Source organism: Crotalus tigris, unplaced genomic scaffold (assembly GCF_016545835.1).
Source record: "Crotalus tigris isolate CLP2741 ecotype Arizona unplaced genomic scaffold, ASM1654583v1 scf7180000019173.45859301935:6455823, whole genome shotgun sequence".
Classification (NCBI taxonomy): Eukaryota; Metazoa; Chordata; class Lepidosauria; order Squamata; family Viperidae; genus Crotalus; species Crotalus tigris.
The window spans coordinates 4,510,279-4,527,758 of NW_024097414.1; the positions used below are offsets into that span (position 1 = coordinate 4,510,279).

General features: G+C 46.0%; 1 protein-coding gene across 3 annotated transcripts in view; it reads left to right on the forward strand.

Annotated features, from left to right (window-relative positions):
• Nucleotides 1-17,480, forward strand: part of RNF216 (ring finger protein 216) — a 51,087-nt gene that overhangs the window by 15,769 nt on the left and 17,838 nt on the right. For all 3 annotated transcript variants that reach the window (XM_039360426.1, XM_039360428.1, XM_039360427.1), the window contains 3 exons: nucleotides 187-324; nucleotides 1,056-1,204; nucleotides 2,367-2,445. In XM_039360426.1, coding sequence (XP_039216360.1) covers nucleotides 187-324; nucleotides 1,056-1,204; nucleotides 2,367-2,445 — 366 coding nt within the window. The remainder of the gene's footprint in view (nucleotides 1-186; nucleotides 325-1,055; nucleotides 1,205-2,366; nucleotides 2,446-17,480) is intronic.

The following is a 17,480-nucleotide window of genomic DNA, read 5'->3' on the forward strand; positions in this document are numbered from 1 at the left end:
TTCAAAACTGGGCCTGTAAAACCTTTGTTCCATGTGGCAAAAGGAGTCTTTGAAGCAGGTCAGGCTTGATAATGCCTGAGGTGTCCCTTCTAAGTTTCAGTTTCATGCAAGGGAACCGAGTCTCCCCTAGGCAAAGCAAGGGCCAAAGCAGTAATAAGAACTCAACTTTGGGGTCTGATTTTTCAGGATGGCCAGCTGATCGAATGCCGCTGCTGCTACGGGGAATTTGCGTTTGAAGAGCTGACCCAGTGTGCAGATGGACACCTGTTCTGCAAGGAATGCTTAATAAAATATGCTCAGGAGGCCGTCTTTGGCTCTGGAAAGGTGAGCGCCCTTTCTTTACGGTAGACCCAAAGCAGTTGGGACTCTGACTTGAGGCGTCCTCCGTGCTCTCTGAGCTTGGTTGCTTTCTTGCAGACGTTTCATTACCCAGCTAGGGAACGTCATCAGTGCTAGAAGGCAGTGGAGGAGAAGGAGAGGGAGGAGGACTGTGGGGTCCTCGGTGCTCCTCTGAGCTTGATCGTTTCATGACCCAAACTAGGTAACATCATCAGTGCTAGAAGAGAGGGGGTTTTGCAAAGAGAAGGAAGAGGAAAGTGAAGGGAAGGAGGAAGACTGGATCCTTGGTGCTCTCCGAGCTTGGTTGTTTCTTGCAGACGTTTCATGACCCAAACTAGGTAACCTCATCAGTGCTAGTGATCATCAGACCAGCACTGATGACGTTACCTAGTTGGGCCACAAAACGTCTGCAAGAAAACTACCAAGCTCGGAGAGCACCACGGACCCCACAATTCAATCCTGAGCTGTAGCGATTCTCCTTTATTGCAACTCTTGTGACTCACGCAAAAGGACGCCCCTTGCACACAGCTCCCCAAACCAGCAGGTTTTCACCCCAGCTTTCTTCCTGCCTATTTTATCGTTTTTTTACACTTCTTTTTTTTTCCCACCTGCAATGCTGCATTCTAGCCACTGCACCACCACCCATGCACATCCCTCACTCTGGGCCTGTAACCTTCATGTCCTCCCTCTTCGTCCTCCTTTTTCTCCGAACCCAGTCAGAGCTCAGCTGCATGGAAGGGAGCTGCACGTGTTCGTTCCCCACCAGTGAACTGGAGAAAGTGCTTCCTGAAAACATCCTCTGCAAATACTACGAGAGGAAAGGCGAGGAGGAGGTGGCGGCTGCTTGCGCGGATGAGCTGGTCAGGTAAAGCTCACTGCCCGGGCTGGGGGGAGCAGGGGTAGACTTAGGAGCATCCTTCCTCCCTTTCAAGGCTCTGTACGTGGCAGCAGATGACACCAATCCACGTCGCAACTCAAGAGACGTCAAATCCTGGCCTCTTAGAGCTTGGCAAAGCTTTGTCTGCACAGAGGCATCTGTAAACCGCCTGTGTGATGGCGCATCTGTTTCTATTTGTCGTCCTCCTTTTCTGCAGATCCTGTGATCTTTCTGCAGGCCAGGAACCTCAAATGAGCGTATTTTTCCTCCCTCTTCCCCCCTCCCTCAATCTCCCAGCATTCTTTTTTAATTTCATATTATTTAGTCTTGCTTTGCATTGGGCAGGCAGCTTTTTCCAGCTGCTAGTGGCCAGTCTCCTCATTTTTGAGAGGAGGGGGGAGAAGAAGAGGAAAATATTTGGGTCTGTGGGAGGAGGAGGAGGAGGAGGAGGAGGAGGAGGAGGAGGAAGAAGAAGAAGAAAATATTTGGGTTTGTGTCGGTTTTGGAGAGGCAGGGGGTGCCTTAAAGCTTGCAGAAGTTTAACCTGAGTTTTAACAGGTATTTGGCTCCTGTTTTGCTAAAAAAAAAAAAAGCACAATTTGGTGGTTTTGCAACATGGGAACTCTTGAGTGCCACAGGAATGGGGCTTGGGGTGACCTGCTGCTGGAAAGCCGCACGGTGGAGTTAACACAACCTGGTTTAACATCATGGACTCCAGAAGAGCTTCAGTGGAGATCCAGGTAATCCTCGACTTACAATCACAGTTTGGGACCAGAATTTCCACGCTAAACAGGAAAGGTCACCTGATTTTACGACCTCTTTGTCCCAGTTGTTAAACCACTGCAGTCGTTAAGTAGAACCACGCAGCTCTTGAACAGGCCTGCCTTCCCCCAGTGACTTGGCTTGTCAGAAGCTGGCTGGGAAGGTGGCAAAGGGCGACCCCACGACCTCAGGACTCTTAAGTCTGCTCGTGAGTCGCTTTTTCCATTTGCTGTTGTAACTTTGAAGAGTCGAGTTGTAAGTTGAGGATTACCTGCACTGCGACGGGAGGCCGCGGTGGCTGTTCCCTCTGCATTTCAGTGGCCGTCCGTTTCCATAAAGCCTTGCTTTATGCAAGCTTCCCCTCACTCGTTCTTCCTCTGGTTTCTAGATGTCCCTTTTGTAACTTCCCAGCTCTCCTGGACAAGGACGTGAAGCGGTTCAGCTGTCCCAACCCGTGCTGCAGAAAGGTAGGCTGTGCCTGTTTATTAAAACAATCGACCGGTCACTTATCGAGACACAACCAGGGGGAAATTTACGTAGACACGGCTAGAGATTCCAGAACGGAGCTTAACTTGCAAGCCATTTAGGCTAGCTTTGCAGTTGGCAGCAAGTGGTGTGACTCTATAACCTTGATGAAAAGAGAGAAAGGAACATCTGGAGATGGGTTTGGGGGGGGGGGGAAGTCTTTTGATACCACAAAATGCAAAGAAATACCAGCCAAGTGGTGGTTTCACATTTGGTCCTTTGTTAAATGGATTTGTAGAAAGTGTTCTGAGATTACACTCCGGCTCAGCTGTCAGTCAGTGTACTATGGGGTCTCCAAAGTTGGCATCTTTAGGACTTGTGGACTTCAACTCCCAGAATCCCTCAGCCAGCCATGCTGGGGGGAACACTGGGAGTTGGAAGTCCACAAGTCTTTTAAAGTTGCCAAGTTTGGAAAGCCCTGGCATAGGGTGTTGCGCATCCGTTTCCCCATGACTTAAAGCAGGGGTGGCCAGCTATGGCAACTGTACGACCTGTGGACTTCAACTCCCAGAATTCCTGAGCCAGTGTGGATGGCAGGCTGGCCCAGGAAGGGGTGTTATTTTCAGCTCTGGAAAAGGATCTGTTCACTGAAAGCTTTTTTGGGTGTGTGTGTTTAATAGTCTCATTGATTTAAAAGTGTGTAATTGCACCGTCCACTTGGGGCTGCAAGCCGCTAGATGGCACCATTGCTTAATCCGCAGTCAGGATGAATTTGCTGCAATTTTCTTCAAAAATGAAACAAACCGCACCACAACAACACTTGTTTAGTGATCTGTTGTGTGTATAACTGCACCCTTGCTCTAAAGTGTTTTTCTGTTGAATCCGGAGAAAACAGTTTGATCAGAAAAGCTCCGTGTTGAGCTGGCTTCGGGATTTGAACCTGCTTCTTCCTCTCTGATTTGAGTCTGGGGCAAAAGATCGGGCTGTTTTATTGTAGATTTCGGTGGCAGCGGAAAGCCACTGAACGACTGGTTGTGTGGTGCAGGAAACAGTATTGTACTGAACCGATAAACATTTGCATTGCGAGTCTCAGCTTTTGAAATACCCCCAAACTTACCTGTTGCCTTAAAAGGGATTCTGATTGTAATAAGATTTGAAGTGCTTGGAAAGGTGGGATCCAGGTGTCTCTAGCTGGAACCATTCTGCTTCAGATCCAGCATAAATCATAGTTTAGCACCCAGCCCCATTATAAATGGCCCCTGGCTTGTTTTGGCGTCTAACATACTGCGGCTGTCTTAAACAAGGACTGTCGAAAAGGGTTAATGTCTTAGTTTAGGACTCTGAATAGCTTCGACTGTATTTCATTCTAACCAGTGTTCACAATTTCAATGTAATTAAAATTCTTAGTAGTCACACCAGGAAAGCAGATGCTTTCAGTCTGAAAACCACATGAAAACAAGAAAGGGAGGGGAAAACATGCCTGAATCTCAGATTTTTTCTCTCTTCCCAGTTTGGGGCGTCTCCCTTCTCTGTCTAGTCCTCGGAAATAAAGCCCCATAAAAATGATTTCCTTCTGAGCGGACGTACGTTGAGTCTGCCCGATTATTTCTTAATCAAGGTTGGTTTCTGATATACTATTAGTCCTCTATTTACGACCACGACTGAGCTCCAAATTGATGTTGTTGGTGAGAAATTTGTTAAGTGAGTTTTGCCCCGTTTTATGACTTTTCTTGCTGCAGTTGTTAAGGGAATCACTGCAGTTTTTAAATTAGGAATACGGTTGTGAAGTGAATCTGGTTCTCCCCCCCCCATTGACGTTGTTTGTCAGGAGGTTGCAAAGGGGGATCACGTGACCCCGGGACACGGCAACCGTCATCAGTACGGTTGTAAGTCAAGGACAACCAGTACTTGATTGCTATAACTCTAAAGATGAGACTGGCTTTTGGGGAGAATGTCTTGGAATAACGAAGGGGGACATGATAGCAGAGTTCCAGTATCTCAGGGGCTGCCCCAAAGAAGAGGGAGTCAAGCTATTCTCCAAAGCCCGTGAAGGCAAGACAAGAAGCAACGGATGGAAACTCATCAAGGAAAGAAGCAACCTGGAACTAAGAGAGAAATTTTCTGACAGTTAGAACAATTAACCAGTGGAACAACCTGCCTCCAGACGGGGTGAATGCTCCAACACTGGAAGTTTTTAAGAAGAGACTGGACAGCCATTTGTCCGTAATAGTATAGGGTTTCCTGCCTGAGCAGGGGGTTGGACTAGATGACCTCCATGGTCCCTTCCAACTTTATTATTATTATTATTATTATTATTATTATTATTATTATTATTATTATTATTATTATTATTATTATTATAGATCATCACATAGTCAGCCAGATGTTCAGACTGGATTTGGCATTTTGTCTACCTATCGAGTCCTTACCCAGGATCTGGGATAGGCAGATGTGGATGTTTGATGGTATTACAGATATTGTCGCAGGATGGAAGCAGTTCCTATAAGGCCGCCTTTTGCAATTGACTAATAGCAAATTTGTCAATGCCAATGGTGTTCAAGTGGTGCTCCAGTTGTTTTGGGATTGCACCCAAGGAGCCTATTACTATTGATACTACCCTTGCTTGCTTTTGCCACAGTCTTTCTATTTCTATTTGTAGGTCTTTGTATTTTGTTATCTTCTCCAGTTCTTTCTCGTCTATTCTGTGTCTCCAGGCACTGCCACGTCCACTATCCAGACTTTTTTGTCTTTCTTATCGACAATTGTTAAGTCTGGGGTGTTATGTTGCAGGTGCTTGTCTGTTTGAATTCTGAAGTCCCAGAGCAGTTTAATTTTATCATTTTCTATGACTTTCTCTATTTTATGATCCCACCAGTTTTTGCTTACAGGCAAATGATATTTTTGCAGATCTTCCAATGCACCATTGTTGATTATTATTATTATCGATCATCGCACAGTCAGCCAGATGTTCAGACTGGATTTGGCATTTTGTCTACCTATCGAGTCCTTACCCAGGACCTGGGATAGGCAGATGTGGATGTTTGATGGTATTACAGATATCATCGCAGGATGGAAGCAGTTCCTAATAAGGCCGCCTTTTGCAATTGACTAATAGTGAATTTGTCAATGCCAATGGTGTTCAAGTGGTGCTTATTATTATTATTATTATTACCATGTAATTCCAAGGAAAAGCACCATTCAGGGAAACCTCAATTGTTGTGTGATGGTGGAGGAAGAGAAGGAGGAGGAGGAAGGTGTGTTAGATATATATGCTGCTGTGAGATATGTATAAGTAAAGGAAATAATAATTTTTAAAAATCCACAATCAATTTAGAGAGCCCCTTTCTCTTTGGTCTTAGAGGGAAGGGATGCTGGCAGGGATGACCGCTGCAGGGGCCTCTTAGCTCCATTACATGTGATGGCCACGCATTGGTCAAGCATGTATGTTCTTGTCTCTCTCTCTCTTTCTCAACAACGGGTGCAAACTTGCTGACCACGGCAGTTTCCGGCCCATTTCCGTATGTTTAGCCTGGGCGGCCGAAAAGTCCGTGTTTTGCAGTCTCAGCACAAGTCACTGCAGCGTTTCCACTGAGCTGAGACGACCAGAAGGTGAGGGATGCTGTTGCCATGGCGATCATTCATCTAGGAAAGAGAGCCAGTCCATCATTGTCCCTTTGTGAGGCTGGGGAGAGAAGCTAAGAATAACAGGAAGTTTTCACGATTTATGTATTTTATTCTGACGCCCTTTCACCTGGTATGGCCATCAAACCAGTGTAGGGTAGTTTTCAACTTAATGACCCCAACTTTTCTGTTTCTAAGCGAGACAGTGAGTTAAGTGAGTTTTGCGGACTTTCCAGCCATCCTGGTTAAGGGAACCACTGCAAGGATTGGGTCAGTAACACTGTTGTTAAGTAATCTGGCTTGCCCCTCTTGACGTTGCTTCTCAGAAGGTGATCCCATTAACCCTGGGAGGCTGCACCGTCATAAGTACAAGTCAGTTGCCAAGCGTCTGAATTTTGATCACATGCTTATGGGGCGTGTGTGTGTGTGTGTGTGTGAGAGAGAGAGAGAGAGAGAGAGAGAGAGAGAGAGAGAGAGAGAGCGAGCTATCTGATCTGGGAAGGGACGTGTGCAGCTAGAATTTCATCCTGTCTGAAAAGTGGGGGACAGGCAACTCAGATTTCCTTCTAGCACTGATAATGTTCCCTTGTTGGGTCATGAAACATCTGCAAGAAAATCCCCAAGCTCAGAGAGCACCAAGAACCCCACAGTCCTCCTCCTCCCTGCAACCTCCCCTTCTAATACTGTTCATGTTCCCTAGTTGGGTCATGAAACGTCTGCAAGAAAACCCCCAAGCTCGGAGAGCACCCCTCGTTTCAGCCTTGAGCTACAGATATTCTTCTTTATTTTATTTTTTTTATTAAAAGTTTTTTATTTTTTCCATGTAAACATTATATAAAAAAGAAAAAATACAACACAATTTTGAAATAAGGTAAATTCATAACCATTGGTACGACCTGCCCACTCCCCCCAGGCCGCGTCCACCCTCTCTTAAAACATTCCCTACTTCCCTCCTCTTTCTCACCTCCCATCCTATCTCTTCCCCTCCCCCTCTCCTCTCACTGCCCTACGTCCTCTCTACACTTTCTCACCTCTCATCCCTATCAAACCCATGAACGCAGCATAAGGGGAGTGCCCAGGCCGCACCCCTATAAGCAACCATTATCTATATTACACTTACCTCCCAGCCCTGAGCTACAGATATTCTTCTTTATTGGTACACTTATTTACATTTGATTTCAAATTTCCAACTGACCTCACCGGGGGCTCTCCCCCCCCATTTTCTCCAAGCCAACTTGGAGCATTAACTTTATCAATTACGTCCATTAAAAAATGCCCAGGTCTCATCAAGAAGGACAGCCCTTCTGTCTTCCCATAAAGAGCCCTCTTTTCCTTTCGAGAAGTTTTTCTTTTTTTGCAAAACTCTGCTTTCCCCCCCCCCTCACTTTTTCTCTCTACTGCCGACGGTGGAGTTCCCCTTCCAAAGAGCCGAGCCGAGAACACGCTCCATTGATTCTTTGCCAAAGCCACAGGAAAAAGGAAGTTTTCTGCCTGCCTTTGCTCTTCTCGGCTCTTCCCCGCCCCGCTCTCTGCCGGGCAGGGCAGGCATTTTTCTACCTTAAAAGGGCAGCCGATTTCGTGGTGCTGCTGAAGTCTAACCAGAGAGGAAACAAAGAGAGAGAGAGAGAGAGAGAGAGAGAGAGAGAGAGAGAGAGAGAGAGAGAGAGAGAGAGAGAGAGAGAGACTTGACTAGGAGGCAGAAAATTGTGTGGGTTTTTTTTTTCCCCCTTTTTTTCCTGGCCAGGCCTAAGGATCGTGTTTCAGAGAGCTAGGTTGCTGTCCTCCTGCTTAAAATGAGGGCAGAGATGCTCACTTTTTCTGGAGGTGGCTTGGAAAACTGTCCGTCATTCGTTGCAAAATGCTAACTTAGCTGCAGGGAGACCCTGTTTTTCGGGCAGGGCAAACTCTGTTCCGTTTTTGCAAAAAATTGGGCTGGCTCCGATTCTAGGAGACGCAAGATTCAAAGATGCCAGCTTCCTGTCAGGAGGTAAACATGTGAGATCCACATGTGATAAATAGGCAAGAAGGAGAGAAGCAACCTAGAACTAAGAAGACATTTCCAGACACGGAGAACAATTAACCACTGGAGCGGCTTCCTTCCAGACGTTGTGGGTGCCCTAACACTGGATGGTTTTTAAGAAGAAATTGAACAGCCATTTGTCTGAAATGGTATAATAATAATAATAATAATAATAAAGTTGGAAGGGACCTTGGAGGTCATCTAGTCCAACCCCCTGCTCAGGCAGGAAACCCTATACCATTTCGGACAAATGGCTGTCCAGTCTCTTCTTTAAAACTTCTAGGATTGGAGCATTCACCGCTTCTGGAGGCAGGTTGTTCCACTGGTTAATTGTTCTGACTGTCAGGAAGTTTCTCCTTAGTTCCAGGTTGCTTCTCTTCTTGATTAATTTCCATCCGTTGCTTCTTGTCCTGCCTTCTGGTGCTTTGGAGAATAGCTTGACTCCCTCTTCTTTGGGGCAGCCCCTGAGATACTGGAAGACTGCTATCCTGTCACCTTTCATCCTTCTCTTTGTTAAACTAGACATCCCCAATTCCAGCCACCGTTCCTTATGTGTTTTAGCCTCCAGACCTCTAATCATCTTTGTTGCTCTTCCCTGTGCTCTTTCTGGAGTCTCATATATAAGGTTTCCAGCTTGAGCAGGGGGTTGGACGAAGACCTCCAAGGTCCCATCCAATTCTGTTATTCCAGATACTGGAGTAAGATGTCCACAGCGTTTTAAGGCTGATGACATCAGTTGGTGCTGTAGAACTAGCAAAGAATCAGAAATACTAAGTCAGAACAATGGAATTTGGTCGCTGTGTGTGTGTGTTTGTGTGTGTGTGTGTGTATGTGTGTACTTTCTTGGCACCTTGACTGGGAAGGAAGCAATTTGCATGCAGCTGAGGCCCTTTTAAAGATCCATAACTGTCTCCTTGGGGAAGCTTTGAGTCTTGCTAACCAGATGTTCACGTTCCAGATGTTCTTTTGTTATGGAATAACTCGCCTTCCTAATGCAAAGGGCAGCATGCCTTTTCTTTCTCCTCCTGTCAAAACGGGACCGTTGCAGAAAAACAGGAATGACGGAGCTGGAAGGGACCCTGGAGATCTTCTAGTCCAACCCCCTACTCAAGCAGGAGACCCTAGACCATTTCAGACACGAAGGTGTCTGAATGTAGATCTCCTGTTTTTCTTCAGCTTATCTGGAACAAGGGCAAGTTTTTCTCCCCCCCCCCCCAGTAGAGAAAGCCTGGAATTAAAAATAGATCGGGCAGATTTGGGAAGTGAAACTTTCAAGAGGGGGATGTTTTGCCTTATTCTTCCCTCCATATATAGCCATCCAGTGAGAAGATGCTTCTGCTTTGGTGCCGATCAGCTTGGAAATATATCCATAAGAGGCAAGCCGTTTGTCCGTCTTTCCAGCTGAGCTTTTTCTGGGCTTGTTCAAGCAGGAAGCTGTGGTTGACCTCCAGGGACTTGTTTTAATTCAGAAAAGGCCAAAGCTTGTCAGCATGAAGTCATGGCTGAGGGTGCAGCCTCCCCAAATACCAGGATCCCAGGTGGGGAGGGCTGATGTCCGAAGTGGTCATCCTTGCAGAGGGTCAGTGACCCAGGGAGGCTGGCTTGGCGGCAGTTTGCAGGCCAGTCAAAAGTTGAATGCTGCATTGCTGGCTTTTTCCTGTAACATTTCAGCCACGGGGTTGGGGCTCCTGCTATTAAACTGATGTTTCTCAAACCTTGGTAACTTTGAGATGTCTGGACTTCAACTCCCAGAATTCCCCCATCCCAGCGTGGAAGCCAGCTGGGTGACTTTGAGCCAGTCGCTAGGAGACTGTGAGTTCTAGTCCTGCCTTACACCTGAAAACCAGCTGGGTGATTCTGGGCCAATCACCAGGAGATGGTGAGTTCTAGTTCTGCTGCCTCAGGCCTGAAAGCCAGCCAGGTGGCTTTGGAACAATCACCGGGAGATGGCTTTAGTCCCACCTTAGCTATGAAAGTCACTGGGTGAGTTTGGACCAATCACCAGGAGACAGTGAATTCTAGTCCCACCTTAGGCCTGAAAGCCAGCTGGGTGACTTTGGGCCAATCACCAGGAGAGGGTGAGTTCTAGTCCCGCCTTAGGCATGAAAGCCAGCTGGGTGACTTTGGGCCAGTCACCAGGGGACTGAGAGTTCTAGTTGCGCCTTAGGGCTAAGTATCTTTGAGCCAGTCCCTCTCTTCAGCCAACCCACCTCACAGAGTCATCATCGTGGGGAAAATAGGAGGAGAAAGGACTAGATGACCTCCAAGGTCCCTTCCAACTTTATTATTATTGTCTCTATTTACTGCCCTGAGCTCTCTAAAAAGAAATGAAAATAAAGACAGGGTAAATTGTAAGAAATAAAGTGAGCAAAGGCCGGTATTGGGGAATAACTCCCGTCCTAGGCTCACAGCTCCCCTCCGGGCTGCTAGTAGAACAGACGTGGCTTTGGAGAGCCCCTCCCTGCAGCAGTTTGCCGTGGCAAGAATGGCACAGCTTCCCATGGCCTCCGCAGAAGTGCAAAGCCAACACCTTCCCCTCGTTGCCTGTCCTCATGCATTGTACCCACCTCCTCCGTTGCTCCTTTGCCGTATCTGCAACCTGGAGGACTCGTCACGTTAACAGGATCGCCTTTTATCATCGCCATGATTTGTTTTACAAGGCAACACGTGAGAATAACCGGGTTTTCTTCCAGCCATCCCCTGGGAGGGTTTCCAGGCGAAGGTGCCTGCCCCACCATGCGGGCTCCCGGTTGGCTTTGTGTCCTGACAGCGCACACACACACCTCTTCGAAGGGCGAACCTCCATAGCAAGCCATCCCAAACGGCTGCAGTGCTTCTCTGGAGGCAGAAATGTTTATGCTGCGGGAGCCGAACGGCTTCAGTTACTTCGCTGGAGTGAGGTCATTCTTGATTCTGGGCAAAGGAGAGGGCGAGAGTGGAGGAGCTTGTGAAGTTTGAACAGCCCTAATGAATAGGACGAACAAGGCAGTCCTTGACACAATTGAGCCCAAATTTTCCGTTGCTGAGCAAGACACTTGTGCCCCACTTTTAAGAGCGTTCTTGCCACACTTATTAAGTGAATCGCTGCAGTTGATAAGTGGAACCTGGCTCTCCCATTGAGTTTGCTTGTCAGAAGGTCACAAAAGGGGATCACGGGACACCCCAGGACCCTTACAACCGTCATAAATATGAGCCAAGCATCCGGATTTTGATCATGTGACCCGGGGGAAGGCTGCAGTGGCCCTAAGACACTTTTTCAGGGCTGTTATAACTTTGAACAGTCACTAAACAACAGCAGGGGTCTTCAAACTTGGCCACTTTAAGACTTGTGGACTTCAGCTCCCAGGGCTGGCTGAGGAATTCTGGGAGTTGAAGTCCACAAGTCTTAAAGTGGCCAAGTTTGAAGACCCTTGACTTACAGGGTCCTTTTTCGAAGTCCATTCCTGGTTAGATCAAGCCAGTCCCTTCTCTTTCATTGCCCAGTCAGCCCAGGTGACTCATAACTTTCTGCTATCCTGCTCCTAGATATGGAGTTTCTAAACGGAGGCGATATGGAGACCAACCTCTGTGGCCTCCATGAACATCCAAGGAGGATCTTCGGCCACCATCACTTCCCTGACCTCTCTGGAGCCGTCTGGCTAATTCCACAGCTATGCTCAGCCCGCTGGGCCGCAGGCGTTTTGCAGCTCCAGACAGAAAGGCCAAGCTGAAGCTCAGGGTCACAGTTGTCTTGCTAGGACCTTGGAGAGCCCTTGGTCTTTTGCTTCCTAATTTGGTCACAGAATGAGCCGAGCTGTCTTGCTTAACCTCTTTTTTCAGAGGGAGGAATAAAGACGTTCCCTTAACATTGTGGAGCAGAAGAGGAAGTGATAGCTCTGGAAAGATCTGAAATTTAGTGTTGCTTCCTTTGCAGTGTGTGTGTGTGTGTGTGTGTGTGTGTGTGTGTCCGTGTGTCCGTGTGTCCTTTGTAAACAAAAAGGTCTACCAATGGAGAGACGGGTGCTTGGAAGCTTCTGAAAACCATCAACCGATCTCGTTCAGATGTCTTTATGGGTAGAGATAGAAAGAGGACTAAGATTGGACCAAGCCTGCCCCTTGGAGTCTGTTGTCCTCTCCAGACACAAGTAGATAGTCCAAGAATTAAAGGATTCTTTAATTAAAGGAAATTACAAGAATTAAACAGGGTGAGGATGAGGGGCGCCCTGGTGCCCTCTGATCTGGCTTGTTTTCTTGCAGACGTTTTGTGACCTAACTAGGCAACTTCATCAATGCTGCTGTTGCTGTTACCTCGTTTGGGTCACGAAACATCTGCAAGAAAACAATCCAGCTCAGAGAGCACCAAGGACCCCCTCATTTCAACCCCTGAGCTACAAATATTTTTCTTTAAAGAGGACAGAGCTGGCTGGTTGGAAAAAAAATGTATCAAAGACTTGGTTTGAACTAAAGTTGAATATGTACGATTGCAAGAAGATGTGTTGGTTCTGCACCAATTCTAAGATTATTTTGGGAGAGCTTTTAGAACCAGCCCTAGATGAGGTGGCCCTGATTAATAATCCCAAACTGGCCTTCAAGGCATCCAGCAGCTGCTTATGGTTATAACTGTGATATGATTAATAAGTTCACGGTTTAGCTTACACGCCCCACGGAACCATAAATCATGGCTTACAAGCCACAGTGGTTGAAATCGCAGAACACTAAGCCAAACCCAAGCTGGGTGGCTTGATGTTGTGAATCCAAGGAATCTATCAATCAAAAAGCAACCCAGTCCTGTGGTTATCCTTTCCTGCATAATGGTCCCCTCATCCATTAAAAATCTTAACGTTTGATCTTAAAAACCTCGAGTGGTCTGAGATGGGGGGGGCCTCTTCGTGGCTTGTCCATGCTTCAATATATGCTTCACCGCTTTCTATAAGCCAAGATCACACGTTCAGAGCAAATGGCTGCAAATAAGATCCTTCTCATGGAAACCATTTTGTGGAAGCCATTGTTCCTTCAGGAGCTCAAGAGAAGCTGTTGACCATCTTGAGGAGGGTCTTCCTAAATGCTGGTGTGCTTGCTTGATAGACTCCAGAGCTTTGATATAACAGTTTCTTATGTGGGTTTCTTTACCGAGGGAGCCTGTTTCCGTTATTTTCTTGGTCTGGCTTCAGTTTTAGCGCGAGCACTTGCTGTCCCCCTACCAAAAGCAATTTTAAAAGGTCAAGCTTGGTGGTTAGGCTGGATGCGCAGCCATCAATAATGAAGGAGCAGTTTTAAGTGGAATGTTTAACAAAGTGGAGGCTTCAAGGTTAAACAGCCGGTCATGTGGGCTGGCAGGCGATGCCGTCTTGGGAGCTGGCTGTCATTTTTTTTTTTTTTTCCTTCTAACAGAGGCCAAAGGCCAGCTCAAGGTCTTTGCCTCTCTAGAATAAAATAAGAGCAAGGGAACTGGGTTTTTTCTCTTGACCACTGATGGTGCTTCCATCTTCACTCCATTCTCTTCGTGTATGCTCCTTTTGCAAAACCCTGAATTGAAAATCCTCAAAGGAGACTCTTCCGTAGCTCAGGGTTGAAATGAGGGGTCCTTGGTGTTCTCTGAGCTGGGTTGCGTTCTTGCAGACGTTTCATGACCCGACGAGGTAACAGCATCAGTGCTAGAAGGAAGTGGGATTTATGGAGAGGAGGAGGAAGAGTAACTGTGTCGTTACCCAAAGTTGTGGGTTCTTAAATCTGGCTGGTCCAACTTTGTCCAGGACAAATTTTTCAGGGTTTTCCAGTGGCTGTAAAGACCTTGCCAGGGATGGCCAGCAGGGGGCTCCAAAACCCTGGATTTTGAAGATTTGCTTCCCCCCCCCCCCATTTTCTCCAAGCCAACTTGGAGCATTAACTTTATCAATTACACTCATTAAATTAATCAGCATCTTTCATCTTTCTTTAAAAGCAATACAGGTAGTCCTCAATGTACGAGCAGTTGTGAGGGGTCCTTGGTACTCTCTGAGCTTGCTTGTTTTCTTGCAGACGTTTTATGAGCCTAACTAGGTAACAGCATCAGTGCTAGAAGGGAGTTGGGGTTGTGGGGAGGAGGAGGAGGAGGAGGAGGAGGAGGAGGAGGAGGAGATGATGAAGAAGACGATGAAGAAGAACAAGAAAAAGAAGAGGAGGAGGACTGAGGGGTCATTGAGCTCTCTGAGCTTGCTTGTTTTCTTGCAGACATTTCATTATCCAAACTAGATAACGTCATCACTGCTAGAAGGGAAGGGTTTGCAAAGAGGAAGAGGAGATGAAGAAGAAGACCAAGAAAAAGAAGAAGAGGAGGAGGAGGACTGTGGGATCCTTGGCGCTCTCTGAGCTTGCTTGTTTTCTTGCAGACGTTTCCTTATCCAAACTAGATAACATCATCAATGCTAGAAGGGGGCGTTTCCCTTCTAGCACTGATGATGTTCCCTAGCTGGGTCATGAAACGTCTGCAAGAAAACAAGCAAGCTCAGAGAGCACCAAGAAGCTCTCATGTCAACCCTGGAGCTACAAATATTCTCCTTTATTAATATAACTGGTCGCCCAGTGACTGTTGGAAGTTATAAAGAACCCTTCAAAAGGTACTTAACAAAGCATTTTGACCAATAATTTAGTATCGTGTTGGAACTAACCATCGGCCATTTCTGGAAAGAAGACCAGGAAAGTAATTTCCAATCCCCGTTGAGGTCTCACAGTGAATAGCCAGAGAAAGATGCTTGCAACTTTTGGGGATAATATATGACCTTCAGGAAACATAATTATTGTTGGTCTCATGTGAAATCAGTCGTAATGTTTGACAGACCATTGAACATGGCTTCGAGTGAGGTGTGAACTCACTCAGTTGTGTTTTATTCATACTCAAGCCATTGCCTTGAATCACACACCAGTTAAACAGGTATTGCAAAGCACCAGGACGGGAAACAACGGATGGAAACTAATCCAGGAGAGAACCAATCCGAAACTAAGGAGAAATTTCCTGGCAGTGAGAACAATTAACCAGTGGAACTACTTGCCTCCAGAAGTTGTGGGTGCTCCATCACGGGATGCTTTCAAGAAGAGACTGGACGACCATTTGTCCGAAATGTTAAGAGGGTCTCCTGAGCTTGAGCGGGGGGGGGGGTAGACTAGAAGACCTCCAAGGTCCCTTCCAACTCTGTTATTCTCTTCCGTTATTCATTGCTGCTTCTCATTTTCTCTAGCAAGCTCACATTATTTTTCCAAATCTGAGACAGAAGAAACCTTTACAAAAAAAATATGTCCAAGTCTTTTTTGCCCTCGGTACTGTGCGTCCTGCTGCTTTAAGAAACAAATGTAGCTTTTCTCCTGCAGGACCAAAGAATGGTAACTCCCTTCCAACATCTGGTGATGTTTTCAGAAGACACAGCTGGTCAGAAGGGGGCAGAATGGACTCAGCCAGACCTTCAAGGTCGCTCCTCAAATAAGCCAGCCACAATGGGCAATTATTCTCTCTGTTTTTTTTTTAAGTTTTGACCTTCCGTGTCGGCAGGTGCTGTTTTTGTAATTCTGAAAAGCCAGCCAAAAAAGTTTGTCCGGCATTTGGAACACGGCTGCGAAATGTTCTGTAATTCCCTAATCCCAGCCTGTCCGCTAAGGGAACACATGCACTGTTTGGTTTTTTTTAGAGAAAAGTGTTCCTTTTTCTTCCAAATCCTGTGCCTGATCCTTCTCAGCCCTTTTGGAGGGCGGGAACCAGCTCTAATCAAATCACTAGAATTCTTTTTCTTCATGGAAGACACGCGTTTTGTGCTAGCAAACACATTCGCATGCACAGTAAGTGTTCAGAGTTGCAACAGCACTGGAAAAGGTGACTTATTCACACTTTTTCACACTTAACCACCATTGCAGCATCCCCGTGGTCACGTGATCAAAATTTAGCCACTTAGCAGCCGACTCGCGTTTATGACGGTTACAGCGTCCCGGGATGACGTGATCCCCTTTTGCGACCTTTGGACAAGTAGAGTCAAATGGGGAAACCAGATTTCCCGAACAACTGTGTTGCTAACTTAACAATTGCAGTGATCCACCAAAAAACTGTGGCAAGAAAGGTAAAAATGGGGCAAAACGTTAACAACTGTCTCACTTAGCAGCATAAATTTTGAGCTCAGTTGTGTTCGTAAGTTGAGGACTACCTGTATTTATTATTTTAATTTGTACGGCCATCCACTCATCGTGCAAGCCTGGGTTTCAACAGGGTGTTAAAAGCCACTGGAAAAAATACAACAGAAACCGGAGAGATGGCTGCCTACCTGACACCCTAAAATTTGGAGTTTTTCTGCTTTCTGGAAGACACTGAGCGATCACGCCAGTTGCTTGCCTTCCCTATTCAAAATGTCTTTTCCTGCTCCTTACGGTTTTCAAGGTTTCAAGATAGCATTATTCCAGACTCTGCGGGTCTCTCTCTCTCTCTCTGTGTTTATCCTCCTTCTCCTGCTGCAATGACTTTGAATAGTTTCTGCTGATTAACGGTTAATTGCATGGTTTCGGAGAGGGTTTAACTCTGTGCTTTTCAACCTTGAGCAGGGGGTTGGACTAGAAGACCTCCAAGGTCCCTTCCTGCCCTATCATCCTATGAATCTACTCCTTGGTAACTTTAAAATACGTGGACTTCAGTTCCCAGAATTCCACAGCCATCTTAAAAATGGCCAAGGTAGAGTAGAGTAGAATAGAATAGAATAGAATAGAATAGAATAGAATAGAATAGAATAGTAAAATACAGAATAGAATGGAATAGAATAGAATGGAATAGAATAGTAAAATACAGAATAGAATAAATAGAGAAGAGAAGAGAGAATAGAATAGAATAGTAAAATACAGAATATAATGGAATAGAATAGAATAGAATAGAATATGAACAGGACAGATTGGAATCCATGAGCTTTTGATTGCTTCTGATTTTTAATTTTATAGCAAAAAGTCTGTTAAAGTTTTTCACTGGCTATGGTTTTTTTTTTTTTTTCTTGTATGAAATTTAAACAAGAAGTTTCATGAGGTTTCTTAAGTTGCAGATTTGACTTCTGTCAAACTCTGGGACATTTTATGAACAGCTTTTTTTAAACTCCCAGTATTTAGTGTCGCCTGGTGCCTATATATGCAATCCACCTTCGTGTTAGCTCAAGTTACACATCCGTTGCGGTTTGCCGGTTTTGTCTCCGTTCTTCCGTGTATTCTGACTATATTGCATTACATTCACATGCTCTGAACGTTTGAATTGAAAGATATTAAATGCACAGATTTATTCCAAGAAAAGAGCAGCAGAAGAAAGAAAAAAGGATGGCAAACCAAACAGAAACACCCCCCAATCAATTTGGTTGTTCAACCTACGTGAGAACACGACAAAAGAGGCACGCTGGCTGAGGAATTCTGGGAGTTGGAAGTCCACAA